Source organism: Chiloscyllium plagiosum, unplaced genomic scaffold, assembly GCF_037043375.1.
Source record: "Chiloscyllium plagiosum isolate Xiang-an unplaced genomic scaffold, Cpla_swu_hap1 HiC_scaffold_6, whole genome shotgun sequence".
Classification (NCBI taxonomy): domain Eukaryota; kingdom Metazoa; phylum Chordata; class Chondrichthyes; order Orectolobiformes; family Hemiscylliidae; genus Chiloscyllium; species Chiloscyllium plagiosum.
In genome coordinates this window covers 88,811,047-88,827,793 of record NW_028270144.1, presented here as the reverse complement: position 1 = coordinate 88,827,793, position 16,747 = coordinate 88,811,047, and the positions used below count along the sequence as shown (strand labels likewise).

Sequence of the window (16,747 nt, the reverse complement as noted above, 5' to 3'; positions counted from 1 at the left end):
GTTCGTTACCCAGAACCAAATCCATTATGGCCTCACCTCTTGTTGGCCTATCTACATATTGTGTCAGGAAACCCTCCTGCACACATTGGACAAACACCGACCCATCTAACGAACTAGAGCTATAGCTTTCCCATTCAATATCAGGAAAGTTAAAGTCCTCCATAACAACCACCCTATTACTTTCACTCTTCTCCTGAATCATCCTCGCAATCCTTTCTTCTACGTTTCTAGGACTATTGGGAGGCCTGTATTTAAAAAAAAACCCTAACAAGGTGACCTCACCTTTCCTATTCCTAACCTCAGCCCAAACTACCTCAGATGGCGAGTCTTCATCCATCGTCCTTTCCACCGCTGTAATACGATCTTTGACAAGCAATGCCACACCTCCCCCTCTTTTACCCCCACCTCTGACCCTACTAAAACATTTAAACCCTGGAACCTGCAACAGCCAATCCTGTCCCTGTTCTACCCATGTCTCCGTAATAGCCACAACATCGAAGTCCCAGGTATCAACCCATGCTGCAAGTTCACCTACCTTATTTCGTATACTTCTTGCATTGAAAGAAGCTAACATTGGGAAAATGTGAGACTCGATTATCAATGGGCAAGAAGCCTATCGAACTGATCAAATAACTGGTTAGAGATGATACAAAATTAAAAATGCAAATATTCTTTTTGACTTTCATGGCAGCACAGAAATCATCTACAACAGTACTGCAGATGGTCTCTATGCCTATTACAATCTAAGTTCCCTAATAACCCTATCCTACTAACTTTAAACTGCTGGATTAGCTAGCAGAGGCCAGAAAACTGTGTATTCAGGGTACATAGTTACACTCCTGCATTTCCACTGACAACGTTTGAATATAGTCTGAGCCAAAATATTTAAGAATCTATTTCTAGATCCGATTTAGTGCCCACCCCTTGAAATTTCTAAAATACTATTACAGTTTTGTATAGAAAGCTTTTTAAGATCTCATGTTCAATTGTGTTTAATGTTATAATTTTTAATATCATGTCTTAGCAGAGAATATAAGAATTACTATTACAAGTAGCCAGTCAGCTGCTTCAGCCAGTTCCAACATGAAATAAAATCATGCTTGATCTGATTGTGACCTTCTTGATAAAGCTCCTGCTGTTCAATGCTTTGGCCTCCTGGTCCTCCTTGACTTGTAACAATTGTCATGTCTCTAAACTTAATCCTGGTATATTGAAGCTTCAACAAATCTCAGGGTAGATTAACTGAAAAAGAGTTCAGCAGATCCTTTTGTTATTCTGGCATTTTTATAAGCTATACCTAATTACCTTGAGGGCACTTAAGAGTCAACATTGAGATCTTCAGTCAGTTTAGGTCAGACCAGTATGGATGGGAGATTTCCTTAAAGGACATGATTGAACCAGATGGGTTTTCATAAGAAAACAGACAATGGTTACATGGCCACTATCAGTAGCTTTTTGTTCCAATTTGTTTAATAAAATTAAAATTACACTATCTGCCATGGTTGGGATTCAAATGCACCTGAAGTTCTGGATTACTAATCTAGCAAATTTGTCACTATGCCATTGCTTCCTTTCTATAAGGAAGATTTCACCTTCACTTTACCCATATTTAAGGTATTATTAATATAATTTTGAAGTGCAGAGTTTGTGATTTATTTATTGGCTCATTTGGGAACTTAAGAACCAGAATAGACTATTCAGATTTTCAAATCTATTTCCCTCTACAGTGTCTATTGATTTCTACTTGAGTACTGCTTACCTATCATTGCTACCAATTCTTTTTTACTCTGGTCTTAAAAATTTCAATTGACCCCACAGCCATTATCATCATGAGTGGAATGTTGTTCAAATTTCCAGTCCCATTTCTATCAAAAGTACTTGCTGATTACGCTTATATTCTAGCTCTGATTTGAACCTTGTTCTGTCTTGTTTTGGGTTCCTTCAGCCAAGGAATTCCCTTCTCTATATCAACTAAGTCAATTCCCTTTTTCAATTTTTTTAAAATCTGCATCCCATCTAAGAATATCTGTTACTACTGGCAAGACCAGTATTTGTTATCTATCCTTAATTGCCTTTGTACTGAGTGACTTCCAGGATGATTTCAGAGGGTAGTTTAGAGCCATGTTGCTTTGGGTCTGGAAAACATTGACTAGGCAAGAATGGCAGATTTCGTTCTTTGGAGGTAATTTAGTGAAGCAAATGGGTTTATCCAACAATTGGTAATTTCATGATCACCATTTAGAGTCATAGAGTTGTACAGCATGGAAACAGACCCCTCAGTCCAACTTGTCCCTGCTGACCAGATATCCTAAATTAATCTCGTCCCATTTGGCCTATTATCAATCCAACCCCGTCCTATGCATGTCCCCATGCAGATGCCTTTTAAATCTTGTAATTGGACCAGCCTGTACCACTTCCTCTGGCAGCTCATTCCATATTCTCGTTACTCTGTGAAAAAGTTGCATCTTAGGTCCCTTTGTAAACTTTCTCCCTCACCTTATGTCTAACTTTTTATATGACAAGTTTATTAATTGAATGCCACCATCTCCTCACCCCAATTAGACTATTCCACAAAATCTAGGTTCAAGTGAATGCCAACAAGTTTTTGCAACCTTTTTTTAAGCTGAGTAAAGTTATGATGAGTCTGCATTGTTTCTCCTCCAAAGCTTGTGTGTGTGTTCTTGGAAGGATATTATTAAACTGGAGAGAGTTAGAAAAGATTAGAGGGTTTGAATTATAAAAATAGATTAGTTAGGCTGAGATGTATTTAACTGGAGCATAGAAGATTGAAGGGTGACCTTCATAAAGGCTTATAAAATCATGAGTATAGATAAGGTGAATAGCAAAGGCCTTTTCCCTAGGGTGGGAGGCTTAAAACTAGGGAGGAATTTTTAAGGTGATAGATTTTAAAAAGGGTGAGGGACATTTTTATTTGTGGTTCATATGTGGAATGAACTGCCAGCGGAAGTGGTGGATACAGGGTTTAGTGTTTAGAAGCCATTTGGATAAGTACATAATAGGGAAGTTTGGAGGGACGTGGGCCAAATGCAGGCAGCTGGGACTATTTAGTTTAGGAACATAATAGGCATGGACTAGTTGGACTGAAGGGTCTGTTTCTGAGACTGTATTCTTTCTTCGTTTTGGTGTCTAAAGCTGCACATTCTCCTGATTAAGCCCTGATTGCATCTAGATTTTGTAGTGCTTAATGTTTTGTTGTTTTACTTCAAATGATTGAAAATAAAACAACTTTTCTTCAGCCCTTTTGATGTATTTTTGCATTTGTGTGCTGATTGTTAATGAGTTGTGTGCATGGACACCCAGATTGTTTTGAACCTTTGCAGCTTCTTGTCTTTGCTGCTAAAATGTTGTTTTCTATCTTGGAACCGAAGTAGGTGATCTTATATTTTATTACCTCCTTTCTACCACAGTTTGTGCATTCACTTCATCTGTCTGTCCTTTGTCTTAATGTAATTTGTAAACTTGTATGTTCAAGATTCTATTTCTGAAACTGGAATAGATGTGAGAAGAGTTGATGTATTCGCAAGGTTTGTAGCTCAAGTTGAGGTTTAGGGTGTAGGTTTGCTCGCTGAGCTGTAGGTTTGATATCCAGACCTTTCATTACCTGGCTAGGTAACATCATCAGTGGCGACCTCCAAGTGAAGCGAAGCTGTTGTCTCCTGCTTTCTATTTATTTGTTTGTCCTGGATGGGGTTCCTGGGGTTTGTGGTGATGTCATTTCCTGTTTGCTTTCTGAGGGGTTGATAGATGGCATCTAGGTCTATGTGCTTGTTTATGGCGTTGTGCCAGGCCTCTAGGAATTCTCTGGCATGTCTTTGCTTAGCCTGTCCCAGGATAGATGTGTTGTCCCAGTCGAAATGGTTTTTTTCATCCGTGTGTAGGGCTATGAGGGAGAGGGGGTCGTGTCTTTTTGTGGCTAGCTGGTATTCATGTATCCTGGTGGCTAACTTTCTTCCTGTTTGTCCTACGTAGTGTTTGTGGCAAAAGCACTACGTAGGACAAACAGGAAGAAAGTTAGCCACCAGGATACACGAACACCAGCTAGCCACAAAAAGACACGACCCCCTCTCCCTCATAGCCCTACGCACAAATGAAAAAAAACCATCATTTCAACTGGGACAACACATCTATCCTGGGACAGGCTAAGCAAAGACATGCCAGAGAATTCCTAGAGGCCTGGCACTCCAACCACAACGCCACAAACAAGCACATAGATCTAGATGTCATCTATCAACCCCTCAGAAAACAAACAGGAAATGACATCACCGCAAACCCCAGGAACCCCATCCAGGACAAACATATAAATAGAAAGCAGGAGACAACAGCTTCGCTTCACTTGGAGGTCGCCACTGATGAAGTTACCTAGTCAGGTAATGAAACATCTGGATATCAAACCTACAGCTCAGTGAGTTGATGTATCAGTGATAAGCACATCCATGAGGAATACCATTTGTCATATCCTGTCAATCAGTAGATTTCCTATATTTCTATTGTATCCTAAATGTCTTATCCCCCTCCAATTTATATTTTTCTATTTTAAGTTTTTGTGATTTTCAATGCTATGAGTACTTCTCATGTTCCTTACTTGCTTAGGTTCTGAAGATCTTGAATTATAAGATTTCCCTTGACACAAAAACCAGAAACAATCTTATTTAGATTTTTCTGTTCTGTTCGTATAGTTATATTAGAGGGCTTGCCAGTTAAGCGTCTGTATAAATTGTTTTGGGGTGCTTTTATTTTTCTAGACTAAAATTTATGAATTCTAGCAGATACTTTAAATATGTACATCATTGCCTTTTAATGTTTGGGAATTTATTTTTAATTATTTAAAAAGATACTTAAGGATGCAGTAATTTGGAAGAATCAAATTTTTGGAGAATATTTGAAAATTGAATAGTGTTAGTTTGCAGGAATCATGAATTTAAATACAACACAAACACTAACAAGGGGTATTTCCTACTGATGTAGTCTTTTACGAACTTCAATAAAGTTATTTAATGGCAGAATGTTTAAGGGCCATGCTATTTTAATTCTTTAACTGGAATCATCAATGATGATCTCACTTATCTGCATTCTAGCATATTTTCCTACACAAATCTATTATATACAGTGGTCGCTTTAGCTACTTTTATCTTTTGTTTCTTCTCTACTCCCAGATAGTTAACAAAAACAGAAATTGCTGGAAAACTCCAGCAGGTCTGGCTGCATCTGTGGAGAGAAAGCAGAATTAACATTTCTAGTGCTGTGACCCTCCTTGAGAACTCTCCCATTGTATTGGAATTGTGGGTGCGGGGCAGAGTAGGACTGGAACAAGGAGTGTTCTATTTACACCACAAAGAGGCAGGTATAACTGGGGCCAATGCCACTCCTTTTGATCTGAAGAAAGTGGAAGGAATTAAAGGAGATGCTGAAAGTGAGGACAAGCTCGACCAATTGGAGGGTGGTAGATTGCACATTCATTGTAAATAGTTGGTGGCTGGAACCAGCGAACTGGAAATTGTGAAACTGGCATAAAGTAGGAAGGGAAGGGATGGGACAAGAGGAGAAAATAGAGTTGAGGTAGGAAGAGATGTATTCTGTGGGGCTGGAGGATCTCTCCGGGCAGTCCGGTTTGTGAATATTGGGAAGGCAGTAGAGCAGAGTTGTGCAGAGTTGGGTGCAGTGACAGTTTTGAAGAAGGATCACTTGCCCTGAAATGTTAATTCTGCCTTCTCTCCAGATGCTGCCAGACTTGCTGAGTTTTTCCAGCAATTTCTGTTCATCTGTTTGCCTGCATCTGCAGTTCTTAAGTTTTTAATTTAGCAAATATTAATTGCATATTTGATATTTTAAAATGTATATATTTGGTTGTTTTTTAGATAATGCATCATCACATTGCTGTAGTAGAAAAACTTTCTCTGACAGCAGTTGGGTGTCCATTAGTAATTCAGTGCAAGAATTTTCGGGTCATTCACTTCATCATTCCAAGAGAAAGGGACTGTCATGACATTTTCAACTCTCTGCTCAAGCTCTCACGACCAGGTATGCATGTTGATAAAGATCTCAAAACATTAAGTTATCGAATTTAATTTTGCTGAGTTCTTGCTAGTTGATAGATATCTTATAAAAAGTTAATTATTTACTCATCTGTTCAGTTTACTTTGTTTAGGATGGCACTATAAATGTTAGATTTACTTGTTACTTTTAAGCTGGACAGTTATAGCTTTGACCTGAAACAAATTTCAATTAAAATGTAGTCACAATCTTATGTGACTATTCTTAATGTCTTAGAGCCAACTTGCGTCAAGTGAGTAATGAGTAGTTAAGCTTATAAAAAGGATCCAGGCAAAAGTTTCAATCTGTAAGCAACAATAAATTCAGAATCGCATTTGCAACGACCATATCAAAAATGTCTAATTCAAAAAATATTGAAAAAATTTTCCTTTGTCCTTTTTTTGTGAATGGGGAATAGAGCCTTATAGTTTTGTAGAACAGCGGGACCTAGGGGTGCAGGTACATATAGACAGTGATTAAATAGACATTTACCAAGTTTACTTTCATTGCTTAGTCCTTTCAGTATCAGAATTGGGATGTCATGTTGAGGCTGTACTGGACTTTGGTGAGACCTCTTCTAGAGTACAGTGTCCAGTTCTGGTTGCCTTGTTAGAGGAAGGATATTATTGAGCGAGAGAGGGTTCAGAAGAGATTTCCCAAGATATTGCTGGGTATTGAAAGTTTGAATTATAAAAGAGCCAGATAGGGTGGGTCTTTTATTTTTACTGGAGCATAGCAGGTTGAGAGGCGACCTTATAAAATTGAAGGGTATAGATAAAGTGAATGGCGAGGGTATTTTCCCTAGGGTAGGGGGTTTCAAGATTAGGGGGCATTTTTTTAAGATGAGAAGAGAAAGATTTTTTAAAAAAATACGTGGAGGGGCAACGTTTTGACACACTGGTTCGTGTGTGGAATGAATTTCCTGAGAAAGTGGTGCGTGTAGGTACGATTATAGCGTCTAAAAGACATTTGGATAGATACTTGAATAGGAAAGATTTGGAGGGATATGGGCCTGGACCAAGCAGGTGGGGCTAGTTTGGTTTGGGATTATGTTCGGCATAGACTGGTTGGACTGAAGAAAGGTCTGTTCATGTGCTGTATGACTCCATGTACAATGAAAATTTCAACTTGACTGCACCTTTACATTGCAGGAAGGTGACCTTTTGGCCAATGCTGTGAAGTAGTTTCAGGTGTGAAATGCAGTTGGTTGTGTCGTACAACTCTACCAAAGTGTCACTTGAAGTTGAGTGGTTAAGTAGGTTAACTCATTTTCATTGCATATCTTGGACCAGTCAGTTAATTCGGGTCTCACCAATTTAAGTTGGTATTGTCCTATGTATACCAGTTTGAGTCATGTCAACTGAGTTTGGAGAGACTTTGCACCCATATCACTGAAACATTCAAAATTCTGAACAGCACCAATAGTTTCCAGAGAAAATGGGAGTAATCTTGTTGTTACAGCATAGGTCCATAAAATTAAGCCATTCAACCAATTGCATCTAGTTTGTCATTCTCGGTCATGGCTAGATATCTGCCTTGTCCTGTATTTTCTTGATGTCATTAGCAATTAGAAAGCTATCAGTCTCTGTTTTGAACTTGTTAATGACTTAGTTTTCTTAGCCAACTCCAGTAAAAAAAAAAATCAAAAGATTCACCACCTGACTGAAGATGTACTTTTCTTATCTCAGTTCACATCATTTGCATTTCTTCCTCTTATCAAAGCATCCTCCTCAACTCTCATCACCACCTAGCTTTTATATTATCTATAAACTTGGGAATATTACAATTGGCCTCTGCATCTGAATCATTAATATAGATTGAAAACATCTAGGGTGCAAGCACTGATCTTGTGGTATTGGTCATAGCCTACCAACCTGAGTGATTCATTAGTTTTTGCTTTCTGCTTATTACTAGTCTTCGTCCATGCTAGTATATTACTTCCATTCTCATGCTTTTTTTAAAAACATATTCTCCAGTTTGAAAATCTAAATACCTACAACCACTGGTTCCCCTGTTTCAAGTTTGCTAAAACATTTTTTTCTTTAAAAACCTATCGGGTTTGTCAAACATGATTCCATCTTTTATAAATCCACGTTGACTATGTCCAATTAAACAACCATTACGTAAAGGTATCATGTCCTTTTTTAAAATCTTGTAGTTTTCCTACTCCTGATATCTGACTAAGTTTCCTGTTTGCTGTCTCCCTCTTTTCTTGAACAAGGAGGCTACATTTGCAGCCTTCCAATCTGCAGGCTCATTGCTTAATAGAATTTTGAAGTGTGATTACCAATCTATTCCATATTTCTGTAGCCATCTTTTGTAAGACTGAGTCCTGGGGAAATGTCAATTTTGGTCCAGTTAATTTCTCCAATACTACTTTTGTGCCAATATGAAATTCTTTCAGTTCCACATTCTTGCTGGGATATTAATTATTTCTAGGAGACCAGCTGTGTCTTCCACTGTAAAAACATGTACATGGTTAGTTTGTTTCTCAAGCCTAATGGTATTTGCTAATCTTTTCCCTTTAACAAGGCTTTAGAAGTTTTTGTCATCTATTTTTATATTTCTTGCCATTTTATGTTCAAATGTTATTCTCCATCAATTTCTTGATCCTCCTTTGGGTTATATTTCTCCAATCCTCAGGCAGCCAACTTGCTTGGCAACTTTATAAGCTGCCTTCTTTGTTAACTTTCTTTATTGGCTAGCCATCATTTTCTCTCTTATCTGGTGTCTTTAACATAACTAGTTTTTAAAAAAAATCTATTCATTATTTACATGAGAGCCATTTTCTGTGTCAAACCTTTTTAAATGCTTGCTTTTAATTAATTACAACCATTTTCCTTTTCATAGTTTTTATAATTGTTTTTGGATTTAAAATCCTTGTTTTTTTTACAATTGAGCTATGTATTTTCAAAACTTTAGTGAAAACTTCTATCATATGTTGGTGCAACAGGTGGTGAAGAAGGCAAATGGCAAATTGGCCTTCATAGTGGCAGGATTCATGTACAGGAGCATGGATAGCTTGCTACAATAGCATAGGGCCTTGGTGAGACAGAACCTGGACTATTGTTTGCAGTTTTGCTCTCCTTATCCAAGGAAGAATGTTCTGACAATGGAGGGAGTGCAATGAAAAATTACTAGACGCATTCCTGAGCTGGTAGGACTGATGCATGAAGAGAGATTAGATCGGTTAGGATTATATTGACTGTTGTTTGCAAGAAAAAGGATGTTAAAGAAACCTATAAAGTTCTAACAAGACTAGTTAGGGTAAATGCAGGAAGGAAGTTTTCAGTGACCAAGGAGTTCAGCACCAGAGGTCACAGTCTAAGGATATAAGGTAAGCCATTTAAGACAGATGAGGAGAAATGTCTTTGAGTGTGGTGAGTCTGTGGGATTCTCTACCACAGAAAGTGGTTGAGGCCAAAGCATTGAATCTTTTCTAGAAAGAGTTAGATGTGGGAATCAAAGGGCATGTGAAAAAAGTGGGAGCAAGGTACTGAGTCGGATGATTGGCCATGATCATATTGAATGATGGATCAGGCTCAAGGGACTGAATTGCCTACTCCTGATCTATTCTATGTTTTTATAAGATAGTGACTATTTCTGAAATATTTCTTGCAATAAAGTTGTTGTTCTGGCTTTTCTCATTGAATAAAAGTGAATCTAAAATAATCTGTGCTCTATTTCGGGCTTATGCCCGAAATGTCGATTCTCCTGCTCCTCGGATGCTGCCTGTCCTGCTGTGTTTTTCCAGCACCACATGTTTTAACTCTGGTACTCCAGCATCTGCAGTACTTACTTTCTCCCAGATGTTGCTTTTGCCTAACTCGCTAAATTCTACTTGCAGGAGGATTTCATCTTTTGTTTTAAGATTCAGTGGAGTGAGTTATACAGAAGTTTATATTCTGATTTGTTGGTACTTGATAAACATTCAAAATATGATTAGCTGAGAATTATTTTGGTTTAGCCACACAATTTCTCACGTGTACTTTTCCTCTGGAAATTCATCGGATAATCAGCTCAGTTAACAAATAAAAACTGAAAGAACTGTAACTCAAACAAAAATAGGGATTGCTGTAAAAGCTCAGCAGGTCTGGAAGCATCTGTGGAGACTAATCCGGTAATATTTTGGGTTGAGTAACCCTTCCTCGGAACAAGCTGAGTTAATAGCACCTGTACTTCCACCGATGTTGCTCTGAAGCCAACCACTAGATGGTGTACATGAGCAGCCCAATATTGCTTTTGACCGATTTTTCTACTAATTCTCGATACTAAAAACTGTTTCAGTTCTGCTTTGTGCAGTAACAAAACTGGTTATCTTGAACTTGCCATGTAGGAAAGGATCTGATGCGTTTAAAAATCTTACAGCTGTAGTTGATGATGGCACTGGTTCCTGGAATTCTTGGGTGATTCTATGCTTGTTATAATCATGATTTGGAGATGCTGGTGTTGGACTGGGGTGTACAAAGTTAAAAATCACACAACACCAGGTTATAGTCCAACAGGTTTAATTGGAAGCACACTAGCTTTCGGAGCGACACTTCATTAGGTGGTATTGACCATCAGGTACCACCTGATGAAGGAGCATTGGTCCGAAAGCTTGTGTGCTTCCAATTAAACCTGTTGGACTATAACCTGGTGTTGTGTTATAATCATGATTCCTAGTTACAATTTTGCTTCTGCCACATTGCAGTTTTATCATCGAATATTGTATATACTGAGTCATTTCAAATTTGATGTAATTGTCTTTAAACAAAATCAATACTTTGATATTTTCAGTCAACCTCTTTTTTGATGCAAGAGGCATATGGGACTTGAGCTGTAAACTTCTGGTCTAGAGATGGGGACCCCAACACTGCTCCACAAGAGCCCTCGATCAGTACTTCTATGTTTGTCAAAAGTAGTGATATTGCTTGGAACAAGTGTGTGAATTTATGGGTAATTTTTGTCATTTTATTTCTCACAAGTGGTTTGTAGACTTACTGAGCAATTGAATACACTCTGTATTTCAGTGAAGTATGATGACCTTTATGCATTTTCATATACACCTAAGAAGACTGAATATGAGAGAACAATGGGCTGGAAAGTCATTAATTTAAATGATGAATATCAACGTATGAGAATTCCAAATGATATCTGGCAGTTAACTGATGTAAACCGAGGTTACAAGGTAAGAGGGAGTTGCCAAGAATATAGAGTATGTAATGTTTTTTGGAACAGGCAATGTGAAGAATAACATTTTACTTGGATTTTCCTCCATTTTCTGTCCTCTTACTGATGTTTGTATTTAGCAAAGTGAAGTAATCTTTGTTTGAAACAATGTTTTGTGCACGTAATTGATTCTGTTTTGGTTCCAACTGTGGTTCCAAAAGCCACTTCATCAAGTGTCTGCTGATGAAGGCCACATTGGTGAGACATTATAGCCAGTTTTTTTGGCAATGGTGATCTTGAACTCACTATCCATTAATGCACACAATAACTGGGTAAGATGCTCCTCGTAACTTATTTCTCGCATGCAGTTATTTTGTATTATCTTGCTGTAAGAGCTGTATTATGAAGGTTTAGGTATGCGTACTATCCCTTTTTGAGAGACTGGAAGCTGGCACGGAATTAGAAAGGCACTGAATATGCTAAAAGAATTTAAAGTGTAACATTTGACTGAAACCAACAGTGCAGCTGAGTTGCCATGGTACACAACAAATTCGAATTCGTCCAATTAGTTTAAATTATGTCCCAAGCTACCAAACTCCAATTGAATTTGAATTTAGTGTTTTGATGATATCAAACCAATGAAATGATCTGATGTTTTGGGGTTTAAAAAAACCCAAATATTTTGAACAGTTAGGGGGAGATCTGCCAAGCCACCAACAAACAGACGGCTAGCAGATCAGCTCTCTGAAAGGTGCCTATCTATAAGAAATTTGTGCAGCAGAACATCAAACTCGGTCTAAGGGAAATCTGTGGAGACAATTCGACATCTGAAGACTATACCTGGGTTTGAAATTGATTTTGCCATAAATTTAAGAGGGAATTTATTGGACCAGTAATGTACAGTGGGAAGTAAATGATAGGGTTTAAGAGAAAGGAGTTGTAAGTAGCTGTTGTTTTAATGTTCTCTGTTGGACTTAAAGAATAAAAGTGTTAATTTTAATTTTAAATGTTGACCTCTGGCATAGTTCTTTTGCCTTACAAAATTTAACAGATTATGGCACAAGGTGAGCTTTTCTGGGTGGCGGGTTGAAATTAGCAGAGGTTTACACTGTGTTGTAGCAGCTGGTTATTCTTTGTTCTATTCTACCCTGTCTTCACCATGACAGTGTAATTGTGTTTTGTTTTTTCTAATCTTTTTGCAAAGTTGTACTTTTGGGTTTGCAGACTGGGTCCAAAATATCTTATCAAAATAAAAATTGACATTGAACTAATTTTTGAGTAAAATTGAACTGTTCTATTAAACTGTTAAAGTATTTGATACTTGTCCAATTAAGATACTTAGTCACTTCCCCCTTTTGGGAGGTAGAAAAATTAAAAATTCATTGTACTGCTTTTGTAGTAATGTTTCTTATTAATCAAATCTGATACTGGGAGTTATTTTAAATGACTTTGCATGTAGAAGTCAATATAAAGTAATAATGATACTTGTTTTTGTTATCTCTTTATTAGTTGATTAAATTAAATTTCTGTTGTTGTAACAAAGCAAATGTAATGTGGGAACATACAGGAGTAGGCCATTCATCCACTTAAACCTTTTTCTGCCATTCAGTGTGATCGTTGGTGTGAAAGAGAATTCCAACCCCCCCCCCCGCCTCATGTAGAAATGCTTCATAACATCTCTCCTTAACAGACTGGTCAGTCTTAACAGTTTATAGATTGTCTCCCAGTTCAAAAATCCTCAACCAGTGGAAATAGTTTATCTTTGTCTGCCCCAGCTTTTCCTGATCATATTGTGAAGACTTTGATCAAATCGCCTTTTAACCTTCTAAATTCTGGAGAAAACTAGCCTAATTTACACAATCTCTCTTCATAACTTAACCCTGAACTCCAGGATTGTAAACCCACATTTTACTCCATCCAAGGTCAATATATCCTTCCCAAGGTGATGTGTCCAAAGCTGTTCTCAGTGCTCCAAGTAGGGTCTACATTTGTTTAGGTGGAGCACAACTTCTGCGACCTTATTGATATTGACTCTAGTCTTCTCAATATCCAGTACAGCATTCCACTGGCCACTTTGATTATTTCTGCACCTATTCGTGATATTTGAAAAATCTGTGCACCTGAGCTCCTCGGTCTCATTGGACATTCATTGTATCTATAGACTGTATCCACTGTTATAAATTTTTTTTATAACAAATGGCACCTGGGAGTTGTGGATATTTCTTTATGCTGGTAAAGTTTTTTTAATTTTATGAATATGCTTGTTCATTTCCACCAACAGGTTTGTGATACATATCCAACAGAAGTATATGTTCCCAGAAGTGTCAGCAAGCCCATTATAGTTGGGAGCTCCAAGTTCAGGAGCAAAGGAAGATTCCCTGCATTGTCTTATTTTTTTGACCAGAAGCAGGTATTGTATTTAATGTTCATTATTGTCATGTCACCAACAAGCACCCAATTGACCAGTCTCAAGTTATATTTTTCTTTGGAGAGGTAGCTAGAATGCAGTAGATTAAAAATGAGACCAGGAAAAAACACGAATTACAAATGTGCAGAGAATGGAGAGAGATGCTACTGAGAACTATGGAGAATATTTAAAAATAAAATCAAAGGCAGACAGCACAACAAAGATTTAAACTGTAAAAGTCAGTTATAGAAGCTATGCATATCAGCTGAGATTTCTTCTTAAATCTGGTGCTGATGGTTAAGCCAGTTCTGTGCCCAGTAAAGTAACGACTGTACCTCCGATTTGAGGAAATGAAGGTGGAAGTTACTTGCTGCTGTGCTGTTTATTGTTGTTTTACTTACCATTATCTATCTATTTCTTACCAGGCTGCCATTTGTAGATGCAGCCAACCATTATCTGGCTTTAGTGCCAGGTGTCTCGAAGATGAGCATATGCTGCAAGCTATAAGTAAAGCTAATCCCAACAGCCACTTCATGTATGTAATGGATACAAGACCAAAAGTAAGTGTGAATCTTGTTTTGCAATAAATCAACACCGACAAATGTTAAGAGTTTACTAGATACAATTGCTATATTTAGTCAAAGATAAGAAATATTGCAAGCTTATTTTTATATTTTTCAGCTAAACGCAATGGCAAATCGAGCTGCTGGCAAAGGATATGAAAATGAAGACAACTATTCCAATATTAGATTTAAGTTTGTTGGGATTGAAAATATACATGTCATGAGAGCGAGCTTGCAGAAAGTCAATGAAGGTGTGTTTTGATCTGCTGTTCCTAAAGTATGGTATGTACATCTTTCAGGGCTCCATAATTCCTCCTGTCCTTTTTATTTCTCTTTGAAATGTACTGAGCTACATTTCTATCAGAAGTAAGTTCTTTACCACCTTACCAAGGTGCTGATTATTTAGTTGTCTTGTAGCATTTTGATTCAACCATGTAGCTTGCTCGGCCATTTCAGTTGAAAATTGAGCACATTGGTGTGGATTTAATCAGTAATAGTGACTGAAGTCACTGAATTGTCATTAAAAATCCATCTGGTTCACTTGTGTCTTTTTGGAGAACAAAATCCGCCATCATCTCAGTGTGGACTACAACCTGACGTTGGCTAAAAAGCAATGATTCAGCTGAAAGGCTGTGGTCATGACTATCTCAGCCTTTTCCATCACCAACACCATATACTGTGTTATGAGGACAGCAGAGATGACAGTGTAACGGTATGCAATCGGGAGTGAGCAATCTTGCACATTCGCAATATTCAAACTTGTGAAATTTCACGCAATTGAGTTAAATATGGGAAAGGAAATTTCTCATGACTATCTACCATCTTCTTTCAACTGATAAGTTAGTATTCCTCCATGTTGCACACTACTTGGAAGATGTACAGAGAGTAACAAGAGCACAGAACTTACTCTGGATTTGAGTCTCCAGCATCCACTACTACTGTGCTAAATGGGAGAGATTCAGAAGAAACCGAGTAACTCTGAGTTGGTCATCATAAGGTACTGATGGCCAAAACAGTATGAAACCTTATGCTCTAACATAGTTTTCACTTGCCCATTAACCGTACGCTATTCACCAAACCTGTTTCAAATGAGGAGTGTAGGAGATCATGTCCGGTCGAACATAAGACATTCTCAAAAAAAGCATTCCCTTGTGAAAATACAATTCAGGATATAATGGATGATTAGATGCAGGACAGCATTCTACAAACACTGAGCTAAATCCACAAGAAAATGATTCCTGCAGTCCTGAACTGTCATGAATGTGGGAGAAAATTAAACAACTGACAGGATAAGGACACTGCAAATATGCCCATCCTCCATGAGGCTGAGCACCTTGTTGCAAAAGATCAGGGTGAATCTTTTTCAATTTTTTTTTTGCTTAAAGTTTCAAATGAATGATTAACTTCTGAAAATTGAACTGAGTGTACAAGGTAAAGCCAGCATTTATTGCCTATTGCGAATTGCCCTCCGTCTGGGTGGCTTCTCCTGAGGTGCCACTATCATGGAAGCACATGGTTAGTCAATAGAATCAGATGTTATCTGACTTATTTTGTGAATTGAACACTTATTTATTTTTTGTTTCAAGTCTTTTTAGCATCTGGATATAAAGAATCATTTTGTTATTTCCCCTGTAGTGTTGGAGGTAGGAAACTATTGTAGTGAAGTCCTTCAATTTGACATGGGAATTAAACCGTCTTTTCAGAGTTAATAATCAGAAGTGTTAACCTTATCTATTACATTTCTTTTGGGCAAAATGTTGTGAGAATCCAATAACAAAATTGGAGCAGGATATAAAACAGATGTTGAGTAAGATTCCTCTTTGTCTCATTCTGTGTAACAGATGAAAACTTATTTACTTGTACAGTTTGGAACCAAGAAATATGTTCTTACCAAGTGTACAAGCTAAAATTATTTGACTCGTGTTGATTATATATTTCCTTGTTTTTAGTGTGTGGAACCAAAGAGTTGTCTCTGAGTGACTTCCTAAGTGGTTTGGAGAGTTCTGGATGGCTTCGCCACATTAAAGCTGTGCTGGATGCTGCTACATCTCTTGCTAAAGTACATATTAATTCATTTTACAACATGTATGAAGTTCCTTCCTACATATAAAAATTGTATCGAGCTAATAATTTAGTTTATAGAGGAAGGATAAAGCTTTCTGAACAAGTAAGCAGTTAGTGCTGATGTTTGGTGTATATTACAAAACTGGAATAGCCTTCACTAGAGTTGAAGCTTTTTGACGTTTTGCTTGTAAATGTCTTACCGTTCCTTCGATCCAGGCTGTGTCGCGCACACAGGGACACAGGTTTACACCTGCAATATACAAAGCAGAAGGAAGAAATCATGTCCTCCACAATCCCAACTATGAGGCCAACATGTTAGTTTTTTTTCTTTTTCTTCCTTGGATGAGGTTAACTGACTCAGCACAGACTGGTGATTCACCCCATACCTTCAGCAAGGTTCTTATTTACCTAATTGGTTGTCCTTTGAGCAGAAAGCACTTTTACAATCTAACTTATGTTTTGGAGGTACTAAGAGTCCACTTCAAATGTTTGTTTTATTTAGAACATGCTG

General features: G+C 37.6%; 1 protein-coding gene across 1 annotated transcript in view; it reads left to right on the top strand.

Annotated features, from left to right (window-relative positions):
• mtmr6 (myotubularin related protein 6) overlaps positions 1-16,747 on the top strand; it is a 46,234-nt gene that overhangs the window by 10,053 nt on the left and 19,434 nt on the right. Inside the window, exons 3-8 of the mRNA XM_043691973.2 lie at positions 5,877-6,039; positions 11,064-11,221; positions 13,484-13,612; positions 14,035-14,169; positions 14,291-14,423; positions 16,122-16,231. Of these exons, the coding sequence (XP_043547908.1) occupies positions 5,877-6,039; positions 11,064-11,221; positions 13,484-13,612; positions 14,035-14,169; positions 14,291-14,423; positions 16,122-16,231 (828 nt within the window). The remainder of the gene's footprint in view (positions 1-5,876; positions 6,040-11,063; positions 11,222-13,483; positions 13,613-14,034; positions 14,170-14,290; positions 14,424-16,121; positions 16,232-16,747) is intronic.